Source organism: Salvia hispanica, chromosome 4 (assembly GCF_029641045.1).
Source record: "Salvia hispanica isolate PSC_SH4W2 chromosome 4, Shi_PSC_v1, whole genome shotgun sequence".
In the NCBI taxonomy this organism is placed as follows: Eukaryota; Viridiplantae; Streptophyta; class Magnoliopsida; order Lamiales; family Lamiaceae; genus Salvia; species Salvia hispanica.
The window spans coordinates 47,223,999-47,241,662 of record NC_142695.1 but is presented as its reverse complement, the minus strand read 5'-3'; the positions used below and the strand labels follow the sequence as shown (position 1 = coordinate 47,241,662).

Genomic DNA, 17,664 nt, shown 5'->3' with positions numbered 1-17,664 from the left:
ATAATATCCACAACTATATAAAACTCGCCGGCTTCCGTATCTATATTGCCGCCACTTTTATAGCAACGCTTTATTTTACTACTTCTCTTCAAAAAAAATAAAATATAAAAAATTCTCACCCTCACTGCGTGTTACGATATGCAGAGCCACGGCGGCGGCGGCGCCACTTCGAAGAAGGCGAAATCGAGAGAAGTGAGCCCGAGATACCTCTCGCCGGCACCGACCACGCCTTCTTCTTCTTCTTCAACCTCAACGATCGATTATCACCGCGGCAGCCATGAATCCCCAAATAGCACTCTCTCTCCAATAAAACAGAAGCCTGATCAATCGAGAAAGCCTAAAACCCTAGAAAAAAAATCATCGGGCTTTCTCCGCGGGCTTTGGCCCTCATCGTCGGCGCCGAAGAAGAAGGCCGAAATGCTCGCCGATCTCATCGGCGACGAGAGGCGTGAAGAGTCGAAGCAGCGGAGGAGTAAAGCCAAAATTGAGCGGAATCCGCCGCTGGCTCTCGGCCGGCACCGGAGCTGCACCGAATTCAGGCGGTTCGGGAGTCAGAGGGAGAGTTCGAAGGAGAATCGCAACCCAATTTTGGGCGGATCGATGCGATATTTGGGGAAATTCAAATTTTCCGGTACATCGCAGTCGTCGGAGGAAGACGAAAATATCATGCCGGGAAGATTATCTGTTGATGAGGTGGCGGTGAGAAAGAAATCTTTTCCAAAACACGTGTCCGAGCCCGAATATTGCGATTCGGGCTCGGAATCCAGTGATACCGGCCCGAATTTTGATTTCTCGCCGGCGTCGTATATGGCCCCGACCGTCAGCTCGAGAAAGCACGGGATCGATGTGCCGTCGCGATTCATGCAGGATCGGTCCCGGCGATGGAGTGACGGCAGCAAATATTCGTCGGAAAATATTTCTAATAATAATAATAGTATTAATAATTCTCCGAAGATTTCAAATTTGAAGCAGGGGAGTGGAGGTTGGGCCGGCTCACCGGGCTCGGTGAGAGCTCCGTTAGGTGAAAATAAGGGGAAGGTGGCGGAGAAGCCGCCGATGAGCCCCTCGAGGGGGAAAGGAGTGAGGAATATTTTGAATTTGGGGATTGAATTGGTGACGGGGAGGAAATCGTCGTCAAGTTCGTCGGTGCTTGGGCCGGGCTCGGCCGAGAATGTGCATCAATTGAGGCTGCTGCATAGTGGGTTGGCTCAATGGAGGTTTAGCAATGCAAGATGTGAGGTTGCTAATGAGAATTATATCAAAGAATGTGAGGTATAACAATATTTCAATTTCGTATTTTATTTCATGAAGGTTTTGTTGGTAATTTAATTGTTGATATGTGGTCGTTGATTTTTAATTTGTGAGGTTATTTTTCGTAGGAAAAGTCCGGACATGTTCAAATTGCCATTTACAAGCTTCAACAATCAATTATACAAAAGAAATTTCAGCTTCAAAAAGAGAAGTTGGAGATGAAATTGGATTACATAATTCACTCTCAGGTAAATTATATAGTTTTTATAATTTCATTATAACCGTTAATATATTAATTTATATATGTGACCTATTTTGAAATTATAGTATTACTCCTCTCTACTTATGAGTAAAAGAATCTTTACATCTAACAGATTAAGGCATTGGAGGCTTGGGCAAATATGGAAAGACAACATTCAACAGCAGTTTCAAATACAACAAATTGTTTGCATTCTGTTGTTTGCAAATTACCCCTCGTTGATGGAGCAAAGGTAATATTTATTTTTTATTCCAAAAATTAAAACATGCACTATGAAATAGGAGATTAAAAATGAATAATTTGCAGGTCGAACCACAAATGACTTCAGTTGCTATGTGTCATGCATCAAATATTGCAACAAAAATCAACATGACGGTTGCTACTTTTCAACCTACGGTAATTAATTAAGTTTCTACTTATTTGTGTGTGTATGTGACTTTATGTTTAGAAAAGAAATAAGTTTGTATTGTTTAGGTTGAGAAAACGGTGGAAGTTGTAGCTGAATTAGCAAGGGTGGCTATACAAGAGAAGCTAATGTTGGAAGAATGTTTGGAGCTTTTCAAATTCATTTCTGCATTGGAGGTAATTAAAATTTTTCTATATAATAATTAGTTATTACGTAATTAATTTAAGTTAAAACTAGTAGTAATTGTTTGTTCGACTTTATTTTTGAATTTGATTGCAGTTGGAGGAGAGGCATTTGAGGGGTAGCATCCTGCAATTAAGGTTGAAGGAGCAGCAACAGCTAGGGATGTTGGCGTAACATCTTACACACACTAGTCAATTTAGTTAAATTTGTAAAAGTAATGAAATTTCGTTTTAGAGAATTTGTATTTTCTATTAGAAACAGGAGTATATAAATTCGAACACAAATTATATCGGAATCCGGCAATAGAATGTAGATTCATTCATTCTCAACCAAAGTTACAAAATCCAAATCCAACAATTACTTGCTAAACAACAAAATTTTCCTGTCTCGGAACGCTATCAAAATTCGATCATTTTGAAGCTACCAAAGAAAAGAAAGGAAAAACCATAACCTATATGAATATATATTACACGATTAATTAAATTACACACAAAAATCACAATTAATTTCTATATCAATTTCGCCATCACAAGATTAGACCATAGCGGGAATGTTACAAAAATAATGAGGATTATAACAAGCAAAACGGCGTAGTAATACCACTTTCTTGACTCCTTTTGGATCTCACGTGCGTCCTGCAGCTGCTCCGTCCCCCGCCGCACAAACGAGCTCGCGTGCGCCACGTGGCTCTCGATGTCGTTCAGTTGCTGCCCTTGTGCCTCCACAAGCGCCGCCATGTCGAGGAAGATCTGGTGGAGCTCGATGAGATTTTTCTCGATCTCCTTCACAGCATCGTGCCGCTCCTGGATCTCGGAAATCGCGTCCATTATTTGGCCGCGCCCTTGCTCTTGGATCGCCTTTTGCATGAATGACTCGCTCTCGCCGCTCGAGATTAGGTTCTCGATAAGATCTTCATCGGCCTTTTGCCCGGTGACGGTGAAGTACCGCCGCCCAACAGTCTCCTTGTACTCCTCATTCATGCGGGCCCGCAGGCCCTGGAAGTCGTCCATCATGGTCTTCAGCTTTTTCCCTAGTCCGCTGACCACTGAAGTCCGCGTCCTGTCAGCTGAAGACCCTGGGCCACAGCCTGGGACCCGCCTGTTGGTGGCATTGGACTTTTCCAATGCCTCCAACTTGCCTTTAATGAGTTTGACCCGCTTCAAAACCTGTGCCACGTCAGCATCCATGCGGGCCCGCAAGTCCTTCATGGTCTTGGCATTGTGGACCGTTTTGCTCTCCTCGTTGGATTCCTGCAGCCGCTTGTAGAGCTTCTCGACATCGCCCATGTCTTTCTTGACATTCTCGACATCGTCAAAGAATGTATCGAGGTTAACGCCCTCGATGCGGCCATCGCCACCCGCCTCGAGGTCGTTGCCCTGGGCATTTTTGAAAGAATTTGAGAAGAGATCGTTCATCTTGGCCGCCTATTGGGAAAGCCGAGTGGTTCGTGAGTGCTTGTTGCGGTGGCGTTGGCGGCGACAGAGTGAGAGATGTGTGTGTTTAGATTAGGGGTGGCAGGTCAACAACTTTTCTTGCTCTCTCCGGACTAGAGTCGCATGGTAGGGTTGGAGGGAGAAGAAAAGAAGAGAAAAGCCAAGATTTCATGTGGAAATTATAAAAAAGTGGATTTGTATTTTTTTACTATTTCAGTAATAAATTATGGAAGACTTATTTTTGAGTAGTTGAGATAGTAATGGACACCCTAATGTTTAGGTCTATTTTGTCGGAGAAGGATGTGATTGTTTTCCTTTTTTTCATTTGGTTTCTTGCATTTCAAATGGGTATGAAAATAGCATTAGGTATAGTGCAATTCTTGCATTTCAAATGGATATAACATAAGCCATTAGGTATGGTAAAATTCTTGTACACATAAAAATAGCATAAGGTGTTGTAAAAATTATTCTACTAGTAAATTCCTAAATCACACTTTCTGAGCGTACGACGTCGTTCCTTCTGAAACCCTTTTCCACAGTCGCATCACAAATCTGTCTCTCTCCTTTGAACATTTTCGGTTGTGAAAACCTTCGATCTCCTCAAAAACTAGACGTGGTAACAAGCAATGGCCACCTCAATTGCCGCCATGACGGCTCGCAGAGCTGCTACTCTTGCTCGGCTCTCACCATCCACTCGAGCCGCTTCTCTGGTTTCCCGCCGCGGCCTCGCTGGCACAGCTGGTGCTGATCTGAAATCTTTATGCTGATTTGTTCGTTAGTGTTAGTCTTGCGATTGGTGATTGTTGTGTATCTGATTGATTAATTTTGATTTTGAATCTGCTTGGCGTAAATTAGTTTTTTTTACTTGACAATGTTTTCGAATTTCAGACCTCCATGGGCCACCGAAGGTTAATATTTGGGAAGACCCGATGAGTCCGTCCAAGTGGAAGGAAGAACATGTGAGTAAATAAAAACTCGGATTTTTGCCAAAATTGTCAACCAATTATGTAATTAGGGTTTCTGGATGATTGTATGCTAAAATGAATGCATATATGGAGATTGGAAACCTTAGGTTGTGTTTCGATTGCTTGAAATAAAAATGTTATAGAAGAGTTATGGAGGATCAGTAATTGAGTAGCGTTGCTTGCTAATGTCTGAATTGCATGATGTAAATTTTCTAGTTACTTGTTGCTATCTGGAGTTATTCCTTGTGTTTTACGAATCGATTGATATCCATACTCCATAGACATAGTCATAGAATATTTTTATTGTGGAAGCTTCAATTTCTTGATAATCTTTGTAAGACAGATCCATAGGAATAGGAGCAAGGATCTGCCATGTACTTACTAGGCACTGAATATTGAACAACATTGAATTTCTTCGTTAGGAGTAAGTGATATTCTTCATTAACTAGAAGTGTGAAAAGTAGGAGTGCATTGGTGCCCTTACACTCACAAAAAATTCAGCATTTCCTGAACAATGATTAAATATAAGCTATCATGAAAAGGGTAAAGGATAAGAGAATCAGACTATAAAGTTAGTAAACGCACATGAGGCATTCCTGAACAGTGATATAAGTCCTTATCTGGATAATAATTGATTTTTGGGATTTATTGAAGGTTTGTACTAGGAAGTTCTTTATTTTAGTTTGGATTAATTTAGAGGGATAGGCATGAATGCATATGCTGGCTCTTTATAATGGGCCAAGATCCTGTAATTATGATGTGGTTATGTCCTGATTCCAAATTCTTATGAATTCTCAGCTCATTCCTATGGTCAGCTTGCTGGCTAACCCCCTCAGTTTATAGATTCTTTCACAAAAAATATGGAGTTGAACAGTTATCATGCAGACTAGTCCACACAAAATGCATGTTATTGTTTCACACAGATAACTTGTCAAGTTTTTGCCTTTTGACTTTATGTCATGATCACAATTCACAAGTATCTTGTCTCATGAACATGAAGTGTGTTTACTAGTAAGTTTCATTGAGTCTCCGACCTCTGTCTGCTCATGTTAAGTGTATTAGTTTTTGATACTTGCAAGCAGGGTCTGTAACCTTCTCAGATTGCTTCTTAAACGTTTGATATTTATTTATAATTACATGTCCTTTTGATTTGTAGTTTGTGATTGCCTCTTTAACCGGGTGGTTTACCCTTTTCTACGGTGCTTACAAGGCTTTTAGTGGAGGCAAGGACAAAGGAGAGGTATGTTTCTTCTTCTGAAAATACTTAGATATTGCAGCAATTAATAGGAGCAAAGCATGTTTATGTAGAATGTTATATATATGTGTATGTGCGTGCGCATCTGCATCTACTTAGTCAATAAATACAGATATAAGTTATATAACCCATGTTGTTCCCCTGTTTTTGATTTTTTTTCCTGACTTGCCTGCAATTACATTGATTTTTTCATGTACTCTGCAGAAAGTAGCAGAAACAGCACAATAGGACGGCGGTTCAAGTTGCTGTTAATTTTTTCTTCTAATAATATGTGCTTCAACTTATTGTTTGTGTGAAGAAAGTTCATCTCCACCTGGTTTCTGTAATGATCATTAAGAATATTCAGCTGATTGATTTCTCGACGCTGTACTTTTTCTGGTGGAAGAATGGATGTCCTCTCTTTCCCTAGTCGTTTTCCTGTTCCAACTACATCTTTCCAGTTGCTTGGGAAATTTTCTGATAATAATGAAAACCATAATTTTGTTTTACCATTGCTAGTTTGTCACTCTTTTGTATGTTATGGTTCCACTTTGGAACTACCTTTTTAACTCCAAATTTAGGTGTGAAATTGGATAAGTGAAACCAGGTTCGAGATTTATGATCTTTAGACATCTAATTTGTTTATGGTATCATGTCAAAATTTTCTCTAAAAATGATTGAAGTTCGGATTTTTTTTCATGCAATCTGAAACTCTTGATTTTTGTCTCTATCTATATTTACAATAGTCTTCGTCTTTTTTCTCTTTAGTTTTTGAAATTGAGGGATAATATTTTCGAAAAAATTGTTGTACTTGGCCTTTCAGAATGCCGGAAGTATTCTGCTATCATACGAATATAGATTCAAAATGGACTAAATTAGTAACAAATTAATCCCAGCCTAAGGAAAAATATTTTTGGCATGGTAATAATATATAACTCGTTCATGACTTGTACTATTGAAACAAATTAGACAATGCAACAGGAAATTCTAAGAAGAACAATGATAAACCAAATGTGAAACTTGATCAGTAATTTGTCTCTGAATCTCGAAACTTTGTACTAATAATAAATTAATAAATGCCTAGAAATATATCTTTCAGACACTATTTCTACTTACATATTTGTCCAAGAGTTTTCATAGAATAAATTAATAATAGAGACAATCAGACAATTAAGTAAATACTAGTGCCATTTTACGGCTTGTTCATCCCAACAAAAAGAAAAAAACAAATTCTCTCTTTAAGTTCATGATCTGAATTCTTGTGAAAATGAATGCTGCATGGCAAAAGGTGTAAATAAAACATGTTTTAATTGGAGCAAAACTTGAAAATTTGTGGAGAGTAAAGCTCACATGAACCAAAAAGGTGAACATGAAACATGATTACATATTATACAACATGTAACTACAATTAATAAAAGGTTCGCAAAGGGAAGAACAAAAATTTGACAGAATAATTGGAATAAAGTATTTCTCACGAATGCCCGCCCCTGCCCCTGCCACCACCATTACGCCCTCGGCCCCTGTGATGTCTTCTTCCACCACCACGCCCTCCATTGAAACTCATGGACGGAGGAGATGGCTGCAAACCTACACTATCTTGGGATCCCTGAGACTGGACTGCTTGCTCTCCGCCACCATTCAGAGGCTGTGGTGTACCTTGCTGGCCTTGCACTCCAAACTGAGGCCGTGGTGGACCTTGCTGGCCCTGCACTCCAAACTGAGGCGGTGGAGGTGGACCTTGCTGGCCCTGCACTTCGAACTGAGGCGGTGGAGGTGGACCTTGCTGGCCCTGCACTCCAAACTGAGGCAGCGGTGGCCCTTGCTGGCCCTGCATTCCAAACTGCAACGCATTCTGATCCATAGGCCAAGGTGGATTCATCCCACCAATATTTTGTAGTCCAACCATTGGATTAAAGTTTGGTGGCATCCCGGTGATCATACCAATTTGCTGTTGAAATGGTGCACCCGCTGGGAACAGGTAGGGTAGGTTTTGCTGCATCCACAGCATCCCGTTTGGCGGCAATCCAGCAAGAAGGTTTGCATTTAGTTGCTGATGTTGCAGAAACCCATTGTTCCAACTTCCAGTCGGAGCAGGAAAGGCCGGTGCTTGAGGGCTTTGCTGGAACGGAGGAGGAATGGCACCTTGATCACCAAAACCCTGCCTAGAGCCCGATGAACCCTGGTCTTCACCAACACGAGGAGTTTGTGCAGTAGAATCACGGTTATTGTTCCAGCTCCCGTTCCCTTTCTGATTATTCTGCTGACGTTTCTCCTTCCTCTTGTTTCCGGGCTTGGAATCATTTGTTCCCCTTTTCTTCATCTTCATCATTCTCTTGAACTCGGCCTCTTTCTCGTCATCCGAGAATTCAGCATCCTCATACAGCTCTTCGTCGTTCTCATTAGATGCATCATACCCTTTCTGGTAGAGATTCTTGTTATTTAGTACATGATCTGCAAACTCTGCAACGAACGAGATCAAGGTTCCTTGTTGGATACCAGTAGGGACTTCCTCCTCAGAGTTGTATCTCACAATGTAGTAAGGGTTCTTCACAGGCCCAAAGATTTCATCAACAATCCCCAGAGGGGATCTGCTATCAGTAATCCAAAGAATTGAGCCTTCATTGAGAGGATTGTGTTTCTCGACACCTTCCACAATCACTTGGGCACCAATCATCTGTTCAATGTTAATAATACTACTCAATCCAAGAAAACCAAATCAAGAAAACATTATCAATAAATGCAACATAGCAAAGCAGTTTTACCGACAAAACTGTTCCAACTGGAAGGGTTTGATGATGTGGTTCCAAGGTCACATCAACAGAAGGAACAGGAGGGAGATCCTGCATAATAAGAAAGAAAAAGTAGAACAACATAAGCTTTGTTTCACATTAGGAGCAAATCTGACTACAGATTACAGAAAGCGAAACCATGAAAATGCATCCATCATAAGATAACTATGAGCAGTCATCTGTTGACAAATGACAGATATTGAATGAATTGTTGGTTCCAAAACAACACGTTGCATGGTAATGGTCCTTGCAGAACATAGACTTCCATAGGGCATGGCAACTTTCGTTGCACGAAATGAAGGTATCTCACATAACACAGATATCAAGCATCAAAGGGCACGAACAATACCTTAACCAAATGATTCTTTTCTTAGGTCAAATCTAACTCAATTTTTTTGGCATTTTCTAAAACTTGAAGATTAATAAAATACACATTCGACAATTCCCTCGTACTAAAATTTTCAATGTTTCATAAGTAAGCAGCATTACAACACCAAATTGCAATAAATAAGACACATACATTAGATGGAAATTCATGCATGATATACAGATATAGCAAGTGTTTAAATAACATAAATCCACCAAATTTACAGACACAATCACAAACCTTGAGCTCATTCTTAGATTTGATCGGGCCACCTCCGGCACCACCCCCATCCTCATCTTCAACATCACTCCACGAAACCATTTCTTCTAAATCAGACAACAAAATCTCACCATCTTCCATCTCAGTCTCCTCATCACCGCTACCCTCTCCATTCTTGCCTGTATTCTCGCCATCATCATCGTCCTCACTGGAACTAGAGGAAGACGAAGAAGATGATGAATCAGACGAGCTCTCGTCTTCATCTTCACTCTCATTCTTACTCCCATCTCCATCATCCACACTCTCATCAACCTTATTCTCATTGTCACCAAGTACCACCACATCACCATCACTCTTCATACCATCACAAGTACCAATTCCTACTTCCACACTCTTGGAGCTGTCTTCCGTGACAGCTTCTTCAACACCACTAATCTCATGGTTCAATGAAGTAACAACTTGAAGAACACATAGATTTTTTTCTGTTGCACCATCTAAGCTCACTTTCCCAAGCTGCTCCTCAACCAAACACCCTAAATCCCCCAAGTTTCTGCCACTACTCTTTTCAATACATTCCTCAACATCACCCTCAATTTCTCCATCTTCCAGCTCTAAACCACACAAAGGTTCTGCCTTTACAGTAGAACCCTCCAAAGTTTCCCCCAAAACGTCAAATTCCTTCCTACCATCAACTAATTGACCTCTAATGGATTCAAAATCGACCACTTCTTCCACTAAATCAGGCATATTCACACCGACGCCTTCCATAAACCAGCCGCCAGGGGCTCAACGTCAAGGAACGAATCAGAAAATGATGAGGGGAAATGGTCAAGCTCTGGAACAAAGAGTTCAGTAGGTTTCTCGGTGAGGTGTTTCGTCCTCTTCCGGGTTCGGTCCTTCAACAGCGGGAGTCTGCAAGAAACCAACCATCTTTAGCAGTAGAATCTAGGGTTGTTGAGGTGGATAATTTCATGGTTATATGCATATATGAGGGGGTTTGAAAACGGAAAATCAGCGAGGTGAATTATAAGTAATTAACAGAAGCCCAGTAAAAGACCAATGGATTTTCTACTGTACAAAATTTTGAAGGAGACAGCCGAGTTCAATCTAAACAAAGAATATATTTTTCACATAAAACAAATGACAGTAGTATACATCAACATAATTGAGCACTTGGACAACGGAAAACAGAAAAACAATGAATTCACAAAAAAAAAGGAGAAAGGAAAAACACTCTTTTACCTGGATTTTGTCCTCAAAGATCTTCAAATCGCGCCTCAGACCTTAAATATCATTCATTCTGATTCTCCCGTCGAATTCCCACTTATTGCTCAAATTAGCCCTAAACCCCTATATCCCCATCTGAAGTTCAATCAAATTGCGATTTTTGGAGGAATTTTCACATAATCAAACGGTGATATTCACCTGGAACTTGCTTCAAATCTGCAGCAATAATTTACCTAATATTCCTTAAACCCTAGGGTTTATTGCACGGTATTGTACCAAATTACCAATATTGAGTTGCCTTTTCCATATTTTTGTTTTATTTTTTATTTTCTTTTTCCTAGTGTGGGCTCCATCCATCGTGGCCCTAGTTTCGGCCCGATTTAGATTTCAAGATTCCGACCTAGCACTATTTAACTATTCCTCTCTATTTTGATATTTTGATTTTTGGACCTATTTAAAACATGAGTGAATTTCATGATTAATCCCAAAAATAGGATTTGCACCTTTTAAGTTTTTCAAGTAGGAAAGTTAAGTTTAAGGATCATGAAAACGAAAAATTACATATAAAAATATAAAATGTCTCTGATGACTATTTTGCGTTTGCTCCTGAAACTATAAATGGTGTATGAGTTTTTTTTTTTTTTTATCTCCATTTATTTCTTTTATGATACATTGATCATTTAGATGCCATATTTATTGATGATTGGATTGATTTTATTTTTTCTCTCTCTTAATTTACACATCATTATTAGTGCTACGATACCTATGTGTATGAATAGATGACATATTTATTGATGATTGGATTGATTTTATTTTCTCTCTCTCTCTTAATTTACACATCATTATTAGTGCTACGATACCTATGTGTATGATACTTACCTTGTCCTATAATAAATGTCACATTTTTCTTTTTTTTATTCAACAAAAAGATGTCACATTTACATATAAATCCTCTCTCCACCCCAAGGAAGATGACTCCTTCCTTGAGCGGCACGAGATTTTATATAACTTTATTTTGTGTGTCAAGTGGAGAAAGTGAAGTAAGAGATAGAGAATAAAATAGATATAAAAGGTGTTTTCATTTTTAGTAATGAGTCATATTGGTTGGGACAAATCAAAAAGAAAAATTTGTCATTTTAGTGGGACAGAGAGAGTGTATACTATTTTATCTTTCAACCTACTCACAAACAAAATCTCCTAAAATTTCGTATCATTCATCAAGTATGTCATATATTAGTATGATTTAATTCATAACATCTTTTTTTAACCTACTTGAAATTAAATACATATGCATAAAATAAAAATCAAACTATTAGTCTTCAATGGAAGTCACATTTGAAAGGATATAGGTAAACACCACGCAAAAACAGTTTTCATGAGTACTTTTTATTCTAGTAAATGGATGACACAGTTGGATGAACTAATTAAGATCTCGTTGTAGTTTCTATAAAGCAAGAATAAATCTTATAGTCGTGTAAAATTTACAATATATGTTGTGTCAATTGTTATAGTACGAAAGTTATTCTTTCCGCATTTTAAACTCAAAATTTAAAAAACACAATCATTTAAAAGTTATGTCTGCCCGTGGTTCTAGAACAATACTATTATATAGACATACACTAAAGCTAAACAAGTATTACTACATATAGATGGCCCCTACACGACACATAACATACTTAGTGGTGCAATTAAATTAATTGATGTTTTGATAAATGCAAAACGAATATACGAAGGCGAAAAAGGGAAACCCAAAATGAATGGCGACCCATAACTTAATTTTGGCAGTCAACAGAGGAGAGTTTAAATGCAGCCAACTATCACATATCAATGGCGGAAATATGTTGCCATGCATCTATGTTTCTGCCAACTCAACTATTAATCAATTTCCAGCATACTATAGATATATAGATGATTATTAGTTTCCGATTTCCATATTCGTACACGTGGTATTGCATTTAATGTATACACCTAGATATTTCTACCCCAAAACTCAATCCTTGCTTACTTGCAAAACATACTTCTCTTTTGGCATGTACAGTGGTTTAGGTGAGAATCTTGATTACCATGTCGCTATCTTTTGATACATACATATATATACATATATATATATATATATGTATGTATGTATACATATGTATTACTCTCTCCATCCCCGATTAAGAGTCACACTTTTCCATTTCGGTTCGTCCCCAATTAAGAGTCACACTTCATTTTTACCATAATTGGTAAGTAAGTATCGCATTCCACTAACTCTCTTCACTCACATTTTATTATAAACCAATATAAAAAAGTGGGTCTCAAATTCTACCAACTTTTTCAACCAACTTTTCTTTACATTTCTTAAAATCCGTGCCCGGTCAAAGTGTGACTCTTAATCGGGGACGGAGGGAGTAATTATTACTAACTCAGTCCTGAAAATTTATCCCATTTTTTTTATTTCTGTCTGTCTCCCAATATTTGTCTCATTTCACTTTTACCATTTTTTGTAGTGGACCTCATATTCCACTAACTCATTATTACTCACATTGTATTATAAAACTAATATATAAAAGTAGAACCCATAATCCACTAACTTTTTCAACTCACTTTCAATTACTCCCTCTGTCTCCCATTAAGAGTCACACTTTTCCATTTCGGTCCGTCCCCGATTAAGAGTCACACTTCATTTTTACCATAAAAAGTAAGTAGGTCCCACATTCCACTAACTCAATTCACTCACTTTTTATTATAAAACCAATGTAAAAAAATGGGTCCCACATTCCACTAACTTTTTCAACCAAGTTTTCTTTACAATTCTTAAAACTCGTATCCGGTCAAAGAGTAACTCCTAATAGGGGACGGAGGGAGTACATTTTTTAAAACTCGTGCCGGGTCAAAGTGGGACAAATTTGGGAGACGGAGGTAGTATCAAACTATAACATGCATCTTTATCTTATTACTCCTATATACTTATGAATAAGTACATTTTATTAAATTTTATTACTAATATTTATATTTAGTTATATGTATATATGCTAATCCATAGTATTTCAACCTGATTAGCAATAGCATGTACCATATTGGTTCGACCGATTAAACAATGAAGTGATAGTTTCGTAAGTTAGTTTGCTTACTCATGCGGTTGTTAGAACATTGGGTAGTTGGTATGTACTCCTTTTTTTTAGATGGGATGTAGTAGCATTTATTTAACAACAAAAGTGTAGAGAGAAAAACATTGTAAATAAAATTTAGACAAACGAGTTGATCGGCGACTCAAAGGAAAAGCTTTATTTACAAATTTCTTCCACTTTATACAACCAACAATGAAGTTAGTACATCATCCAAATAAAAATAAAATCGATAAACCGCCTAGCTAAACGATTTCACGGGCATTAGCCATCTCAAAAATAAATGGACTAGTTAATTAATATTAGAGGCGGCGGCGGCGGCGGAGGTGAAATTACCTATATGACTTGAGAATGGAGCCGCAAAAGGTACACACGATAGCTCTCCAAGTCCTCCAGTAGAAGGGCACGTAGCAGAATCTGGTGGCCGTCTTCATGTCCGCCACGCTCGCTCCGCCGCCGCACCGCGAGCATATTCCGGCCGCCGGCTTCTGCTGCCGCACCTTTCTCGTCTGATCTACCAGAAAGCAGAAGCAAACCATTGTATTTACTATTTTAATTTCATACTAGAATTGTTTACCTTTGAGTGATGAATTGAGTAAAAGGATTTGATAAGTATTTATAGGCGACGGAGGTGTGCAGCATGCAATCATGATTGTACGTTGACTTTTTTTTCCTAATTTAGATTTTCTTTTCTTTTCAATGGGACTTGGCCAATTAGTGTTTTTAATCATTTATTTATTTCTGCTGTGTTATTAATTTTACTGCCCTGTATGGTTGGTTGCTCCGACTTCCCAACAATATAAAGTCAAAACGATAATTTATTACTCTTGTTGTTTTAATATTATTATTTTAATTTTTTTTAAGAATGTGTGTTTTTAAGTCTTTATACTCAAGTTTTTAATCTTTCATTTGACCTGTAGAGGCAAAATATTACTCGAATCTAATAGTTTTTGAAGTGGATAATTTTGCAAATGTTCATTTATGTGAATGCACAACTAATGGTTAAGAGTTAAGACAATTGTAAAATGATTAAAAAATCAGTGCCAAGCATTAAAAAATCAATTACATACTGTATTTAATTGATACGCGAGGGTATATATCATTTGAGGACACGTATACATTTTATTACATTTTTCACATACATCTGGTTGGATTATTAAATGAGGTCTGGGACAGTTAACATGTTCAGAAATATTTGACTATTTAATTAATATCTACATACAATTCGTTTTAATAATAGTGCTGCAACCTATTTCCAAGAATAGAATTAATTAAAATAAATCCCTTGATCAAAAATATTTTCAACTATGTTTTAGAATTAAAATATTTTAATAAATATTTAAAAATAGTCACATATAGCTTAATGTTTTGGTTTGCTCTTAATTGTCTGATTGACAAACACAGAGTCTAAAACTAAATTCACTCACAAGTTTAGAAGTTTGTGATTGCGAATTAAGATTAGTTTTGAGACAACTGTCGTCAAATTAGGATAAATATGGTTGTGAATTGGAGTCACAAATTTTATTTTGTTTGATTTATTAAAATTTGTTTTATGGGGGTGTAAAACATGTCCTCTTTCAGCTGCCAAGCCAGGATATTTTCGTTTATTTAAACTTCAAATCATAAATATCAAAATACAACTTTTTGAAGAGATATATGTATCACGATAGAAATATCAAGATTCAACACATACATCGCTAATAATAATAATAATAATAATAATAATAATAATAATAATAATAATAATATACTACTGATCAAATAATTGTATGACTGTGTATATATATCCTTTGACATTATTAAAAATTTATACTCCTACTACGTAAGTATTTAAATGTAAAGCTTAATAGACATAAGATATAATAATAAAAAAAATATATCAAAATTACAAACAAAATTAATATAAGCAATCATACAAATGCGTAATATAATATGTGATTTATTCGATGTTCCACTAGGTTATACTCCATTTGTTCAACCTTGGATACCTGATATGCGACTTATTTGGAATGTGAAAATATCCTTCTTATGTTGAGGGACATTTTAGTCCCAAAAAAAATTGTATAAAACTCCCTAACATATAAATTCATCAAGTTCAGAGACTTTTCATAATTTTCGAAATTGCAAATATATGAACCTCAAACTTTCTAGATAATCTATGTAACTCACTCTTATATATTTATTTGAGTTTGTGACTAATTAAAGATCCATAACCAAGATTGGTTAATAGATATTCGTATATTTATTTTGTTGTGAATTAAAACGACAAGTATCTAAGTATATACCAGTAAATATGTGGAGTAGCAACTACCTACAAAGACCAAATTGATAACCCAATTGACAAACTCCATGGATTTATACACTACCGGTGCCGATCAATGTCATCATTATCGTACAATATGATACTACATTTGAATTTTTATCAAAATAAAAGATACTTAAATGAATTTGACTTGTCGATCGAGTTAATTTATTTTATCATGCAAGTGTTTTGCAATTAATATGGTTTTGTGACTTTTGTCGATTTGCATGTATACATTTGCCGACGTCTAGGCCCTTTTATATCTCTTCATTATTTTGTGGTACAATGATTTGTTGTTATTTTTAAGGGGGAGTAAATGAACCTTTCCCTATACCTTAATGATTTATTTCCTAATTTATGCTTCTCATATTATATTTTTATATATATTCAGAATTTAATGTATAGATAAGATATGGTTTGTAATAAATTCATGTTCAACTGCCCTACCGGTACCGGCCACCCTAAAATCTTATTTCAGGAAGGGTTATGTAATTTATGTTGAGATATTTTTTTTAAAAATTCCTTAGATTTTATTTAATTTAAAAATTCGTAATTGTACTTTTCAGTTATTGCTTTATTGATTCCCGCAAACTGATTTGATTTCGTAATGTTGGATTGGCCAGCCATGATAGGAGTATATAAATTTTTAATACTACCTTCGTCCCCCAAAATTTGCTACACTTTAACTCGACACGAGTTTTAAGAAATGTAATGGAAAGGGAGTTGAAAAAGTTGGTGGGATGTGGGTCCTACTTTTAAAGTATTAGTTTTATAATAAAATGTGAGTGGGAATGAGTTAGTGGAATATGAGGTCCACTACCAAAAATGGTAAAAGTAAAGTGTATCAAATTTTCAGGGACGGACCGAAATGGTAAACTGTATCAAATTTTCAGGGACAGAGATAGTATACGCTACTCCTTTTGTTTGATAAGTATATTAATAGGAGAACATAAAATTTTGATTTATTTCTAATTTCAAAATTATATTACAATGACTTATTTTTAAAATTTTAGCTAGTTCCCTATATATAGTGAGTTATATGATACAGTAATTGTAATGGGACGAACGAAGTATTTTGCATTCTACATTCCCTTCATTGATCATTATAAAAAAAAGTTAAATTTTACAGCTATGTGGATTGTGTTGGAGCCGCACACGTAATAGTAGGTGTTGCAGGCTATTTTTGATACTGTCAATATCTGTGCCATACCACCCATTTCATGCAATTATTAGTTCTATGTACATGTGTTATTTATATAAATATTTTTAAATAAAATATTATTGCCACAATTTCAGAAGATAGTTTGGAAATTAAATAGACAGGGAAAAGAGAAGAAGTTATAATTGATTGAAAAAGCTTGGAGTGTATATATTCAACAAGTTGATGAACCATATATCATTTTAACTATTAAAATTTAAGAATGAAGATTGTCTGCAAGAAATTACGTAATTCCTTTCAAACAAATAAAACTGTAATTATGGATTAACCAAAATGGGGATGTAGCTCAAATGGTAGAGCGCTCGCTTTGCATGCGAGAGGCACGGGGTTCGATCCCCCGCATCTCCACTTTTGTTACTATCATTCATTATTTTATCCAATTTTTTCACATTTCTTATCTTGTCCACTTTACTTGTTATTTCTGTTATAATTCATTAAGATTTTTAAAGAGTAAGAAAATTCTGAGGTACGTAAGAAAATTCTGAGGTACTTTTCTGATTATTTATGCTCAACAATATTATAACAAGTCCATTTTATTTAAATACAAATTCCTTTTTTTTTGTTTAATCAACTAATGATTTAGTAAGAGAATAGAAATATTTACTTGAAAATAAAATATCTTGAAGATAAAATTCTGATATTTTATTCGTAAAAGATTCTTTAATTGAATGTAAGTAAAACTTACTCAAATATGGTTTTTAGA

General features: G+C 36.5%; 4 protein-coding genes, 1 non-coding gene and 1 pseudogene across 5 annotated transcripts; 3 read left to right on the top strand and 3 right to left on the bottom strand.

Moving 5' to 3' along the window:
* Positions 1-126: 126 nt before the first annotated feature.
* On the top strand, positions 127-2,352 carry QWRF3 (QWRF motif protein (DUF566)). Its single transcript, XM_048095823.2, has 6 exons — positions 127-1,272; positions 1,380-1,499; positions 1,626-1,742; positions 1,817-1,906; positions 1,985-2,092; positions 2,196-2,352. The coding sequence occupies exons 1-6, from the start codon at positions 139-141 to the stop codon at positions 2,271-2,273; spliced, it is 1,647 nt and encodes a 548-aa protein (XP_047951780.1). The 5' UTR covers positions 127-138; the 3' UTR covers positions 2,274-2,352.
* Positions 2,353-2,537: 185 nt separating this feature from the next.
* On the bottom strand, positions 2,538-3,718 carry LOC125197120 (syntaxin-125 pseudogene; annotated as a pseudogene).
* Positions 3,719-4,003: 285 nt separating this feature from the next.
* Positions 4,004-6,243, top strand: LOC125192998 (uncharacterized). Its single transcript, XM_048090696.2, has 4 exons — positions 4,004-4,273; positions 4,421-4,491; positions 5,654-5,737; positions 5,957-6,243. Exons 1-4 carry the CDS (start codon positions 4,159-4,161, stop codon positions 5,978-5,980), a joined length of 294 nt encoding a protein of 97 aa, XP_047946653.1. The 5' UTR covers positions 4,004-4,158; the 3' UTR covers positions 5,981-6,243.
* An 852-nt stretch (positions 6,244-7,095) lies between these two features.
* NAF1 (nuclear assembly factor 1) lies at positions 7,096-10,624 on the bottom strand. The gene is made up of 4 exons (XM_048095730.2): positions 10,349-10,624; positions 9,128-10,018; positions 8,494-8,571; positions 7,096-8,405 (listed from the first exon to the last, which is right to left on the bottom strand). The coding sequence occupies exons 2-4, from the start codon at positions 9,872-9,874 to the stop codon at positions 7,203-7,205; spliced, it is 2,028 nt and encodes a 675-aa protein (XP_047951687.1). The 5' UTR covers positions 9,875-10,018; positions 10,349-10,624; the 3' UTR covers positions 7,096-7,202.
* Positions 10,625-13,573: 2,949 nt separating this feature from the next.
* Positions 13,574-14,087, bottom strand: LOC125197483 (uncharacterized). Its single transcript, XM_048096234.2, has one exon. The coding sequence runs from the start codon at positions 13,977-13,979 to the stop codon at positions 13,773-13,775; it is 207 nt and encodes a 68-aa protein (XP_047952191.1). The 5' UTR covers positions 13,980-14,087; the 3' UTR covers positions 13,574-13,772.
* Positions 14,088-17,236: 3,149 nt separating this feature from the next.
* Positions 17,237-17,309, top strand: TRNAA-UGC (transfer RNA alanine (anticodon UGC)). The gene has a single exon. It is a non-coding gene; the product is annotated as a tRNA-Ala (tRNA).
* The last annotated feature ends 355 nt before the right edge of the window (positions 17,310-17,664 follow it).

Excerpts from the sequence above, each read along its gene's own strand:
- QWRF3 (XM_048095823.2), top strand. The coding sequence starts at position 139 with ATGCAGAGCCACGGCGGCGGCGGCGCCACTTCGAAGAAGGCGAAATCG. Across the intron at positions 1,273-1,379 it reads ATTATATCAAAGAATGTGAG|GAAAAGTCCGGACATGTTCA; the intron begins GTATAACAATAT and ends TATTTTTCGTAG. Across the intron at positions 2,093-2,195 it reads AATTCATTTCTGCATTGGAG|TTGGAGGAGAGGCATTTGAG; the intron begins GTAATTAAAATT and ends ATTTGATTGCAG.
- LOC125192998 (XM_048090696.2), top strand. The coding sequence starts at position 4,159 with ATGGCCACCTCAATTGCCGCCATGACGGCTCGCAGAGCTGCTACTCTT. Across the intron at positions 4,274-4,420 it reads CGGCCTCGCTGGCACAGCTG|ACCTCCATGGGCCACCGAAG; the intron begins GTGCTGATCTGA and ends TTCGAATTTCAG. Across the intron at positions 4,492-5,653 it reads CCAAGTGGAAGGAAGAACAT|TTTGTGATTGCCTCTTTAAC; the intron begins GTGAGTAAATAA and ends TTTGATTTGTAG.
- NAF1 (XM_048095730.2), bottom strand. The coding sequence starts at position 9,874 with ATGGAAGGCGTCGGTGTGAATATGCCTGATTTAGTGGAAGAAGTGGTC. Across the intron at positions 8,572-9,127 it reads AATCTAAGAATGAGCTCAAG|GATCTCCCTCCTGTTCCTTC; the intron begins GTTTGTGATTGT and ends CTTATTATGCAG. Across the intron at positions 8,406-8,493 it reads CAGTTGGAACAGTTTTGTCG|ATGATTGGTGCCCAAGTGAT; the intron begins GTAAAACTGCTT and ends AACATTGAACAG.
- LOC125197483 (XM_048096234.2), bottom strand. The coding sequence starts at position 13,979 with ATGGTTTGCTTCTGCTTTCTGGTAGATCAGACGAGAAAGGTGCGGCAG.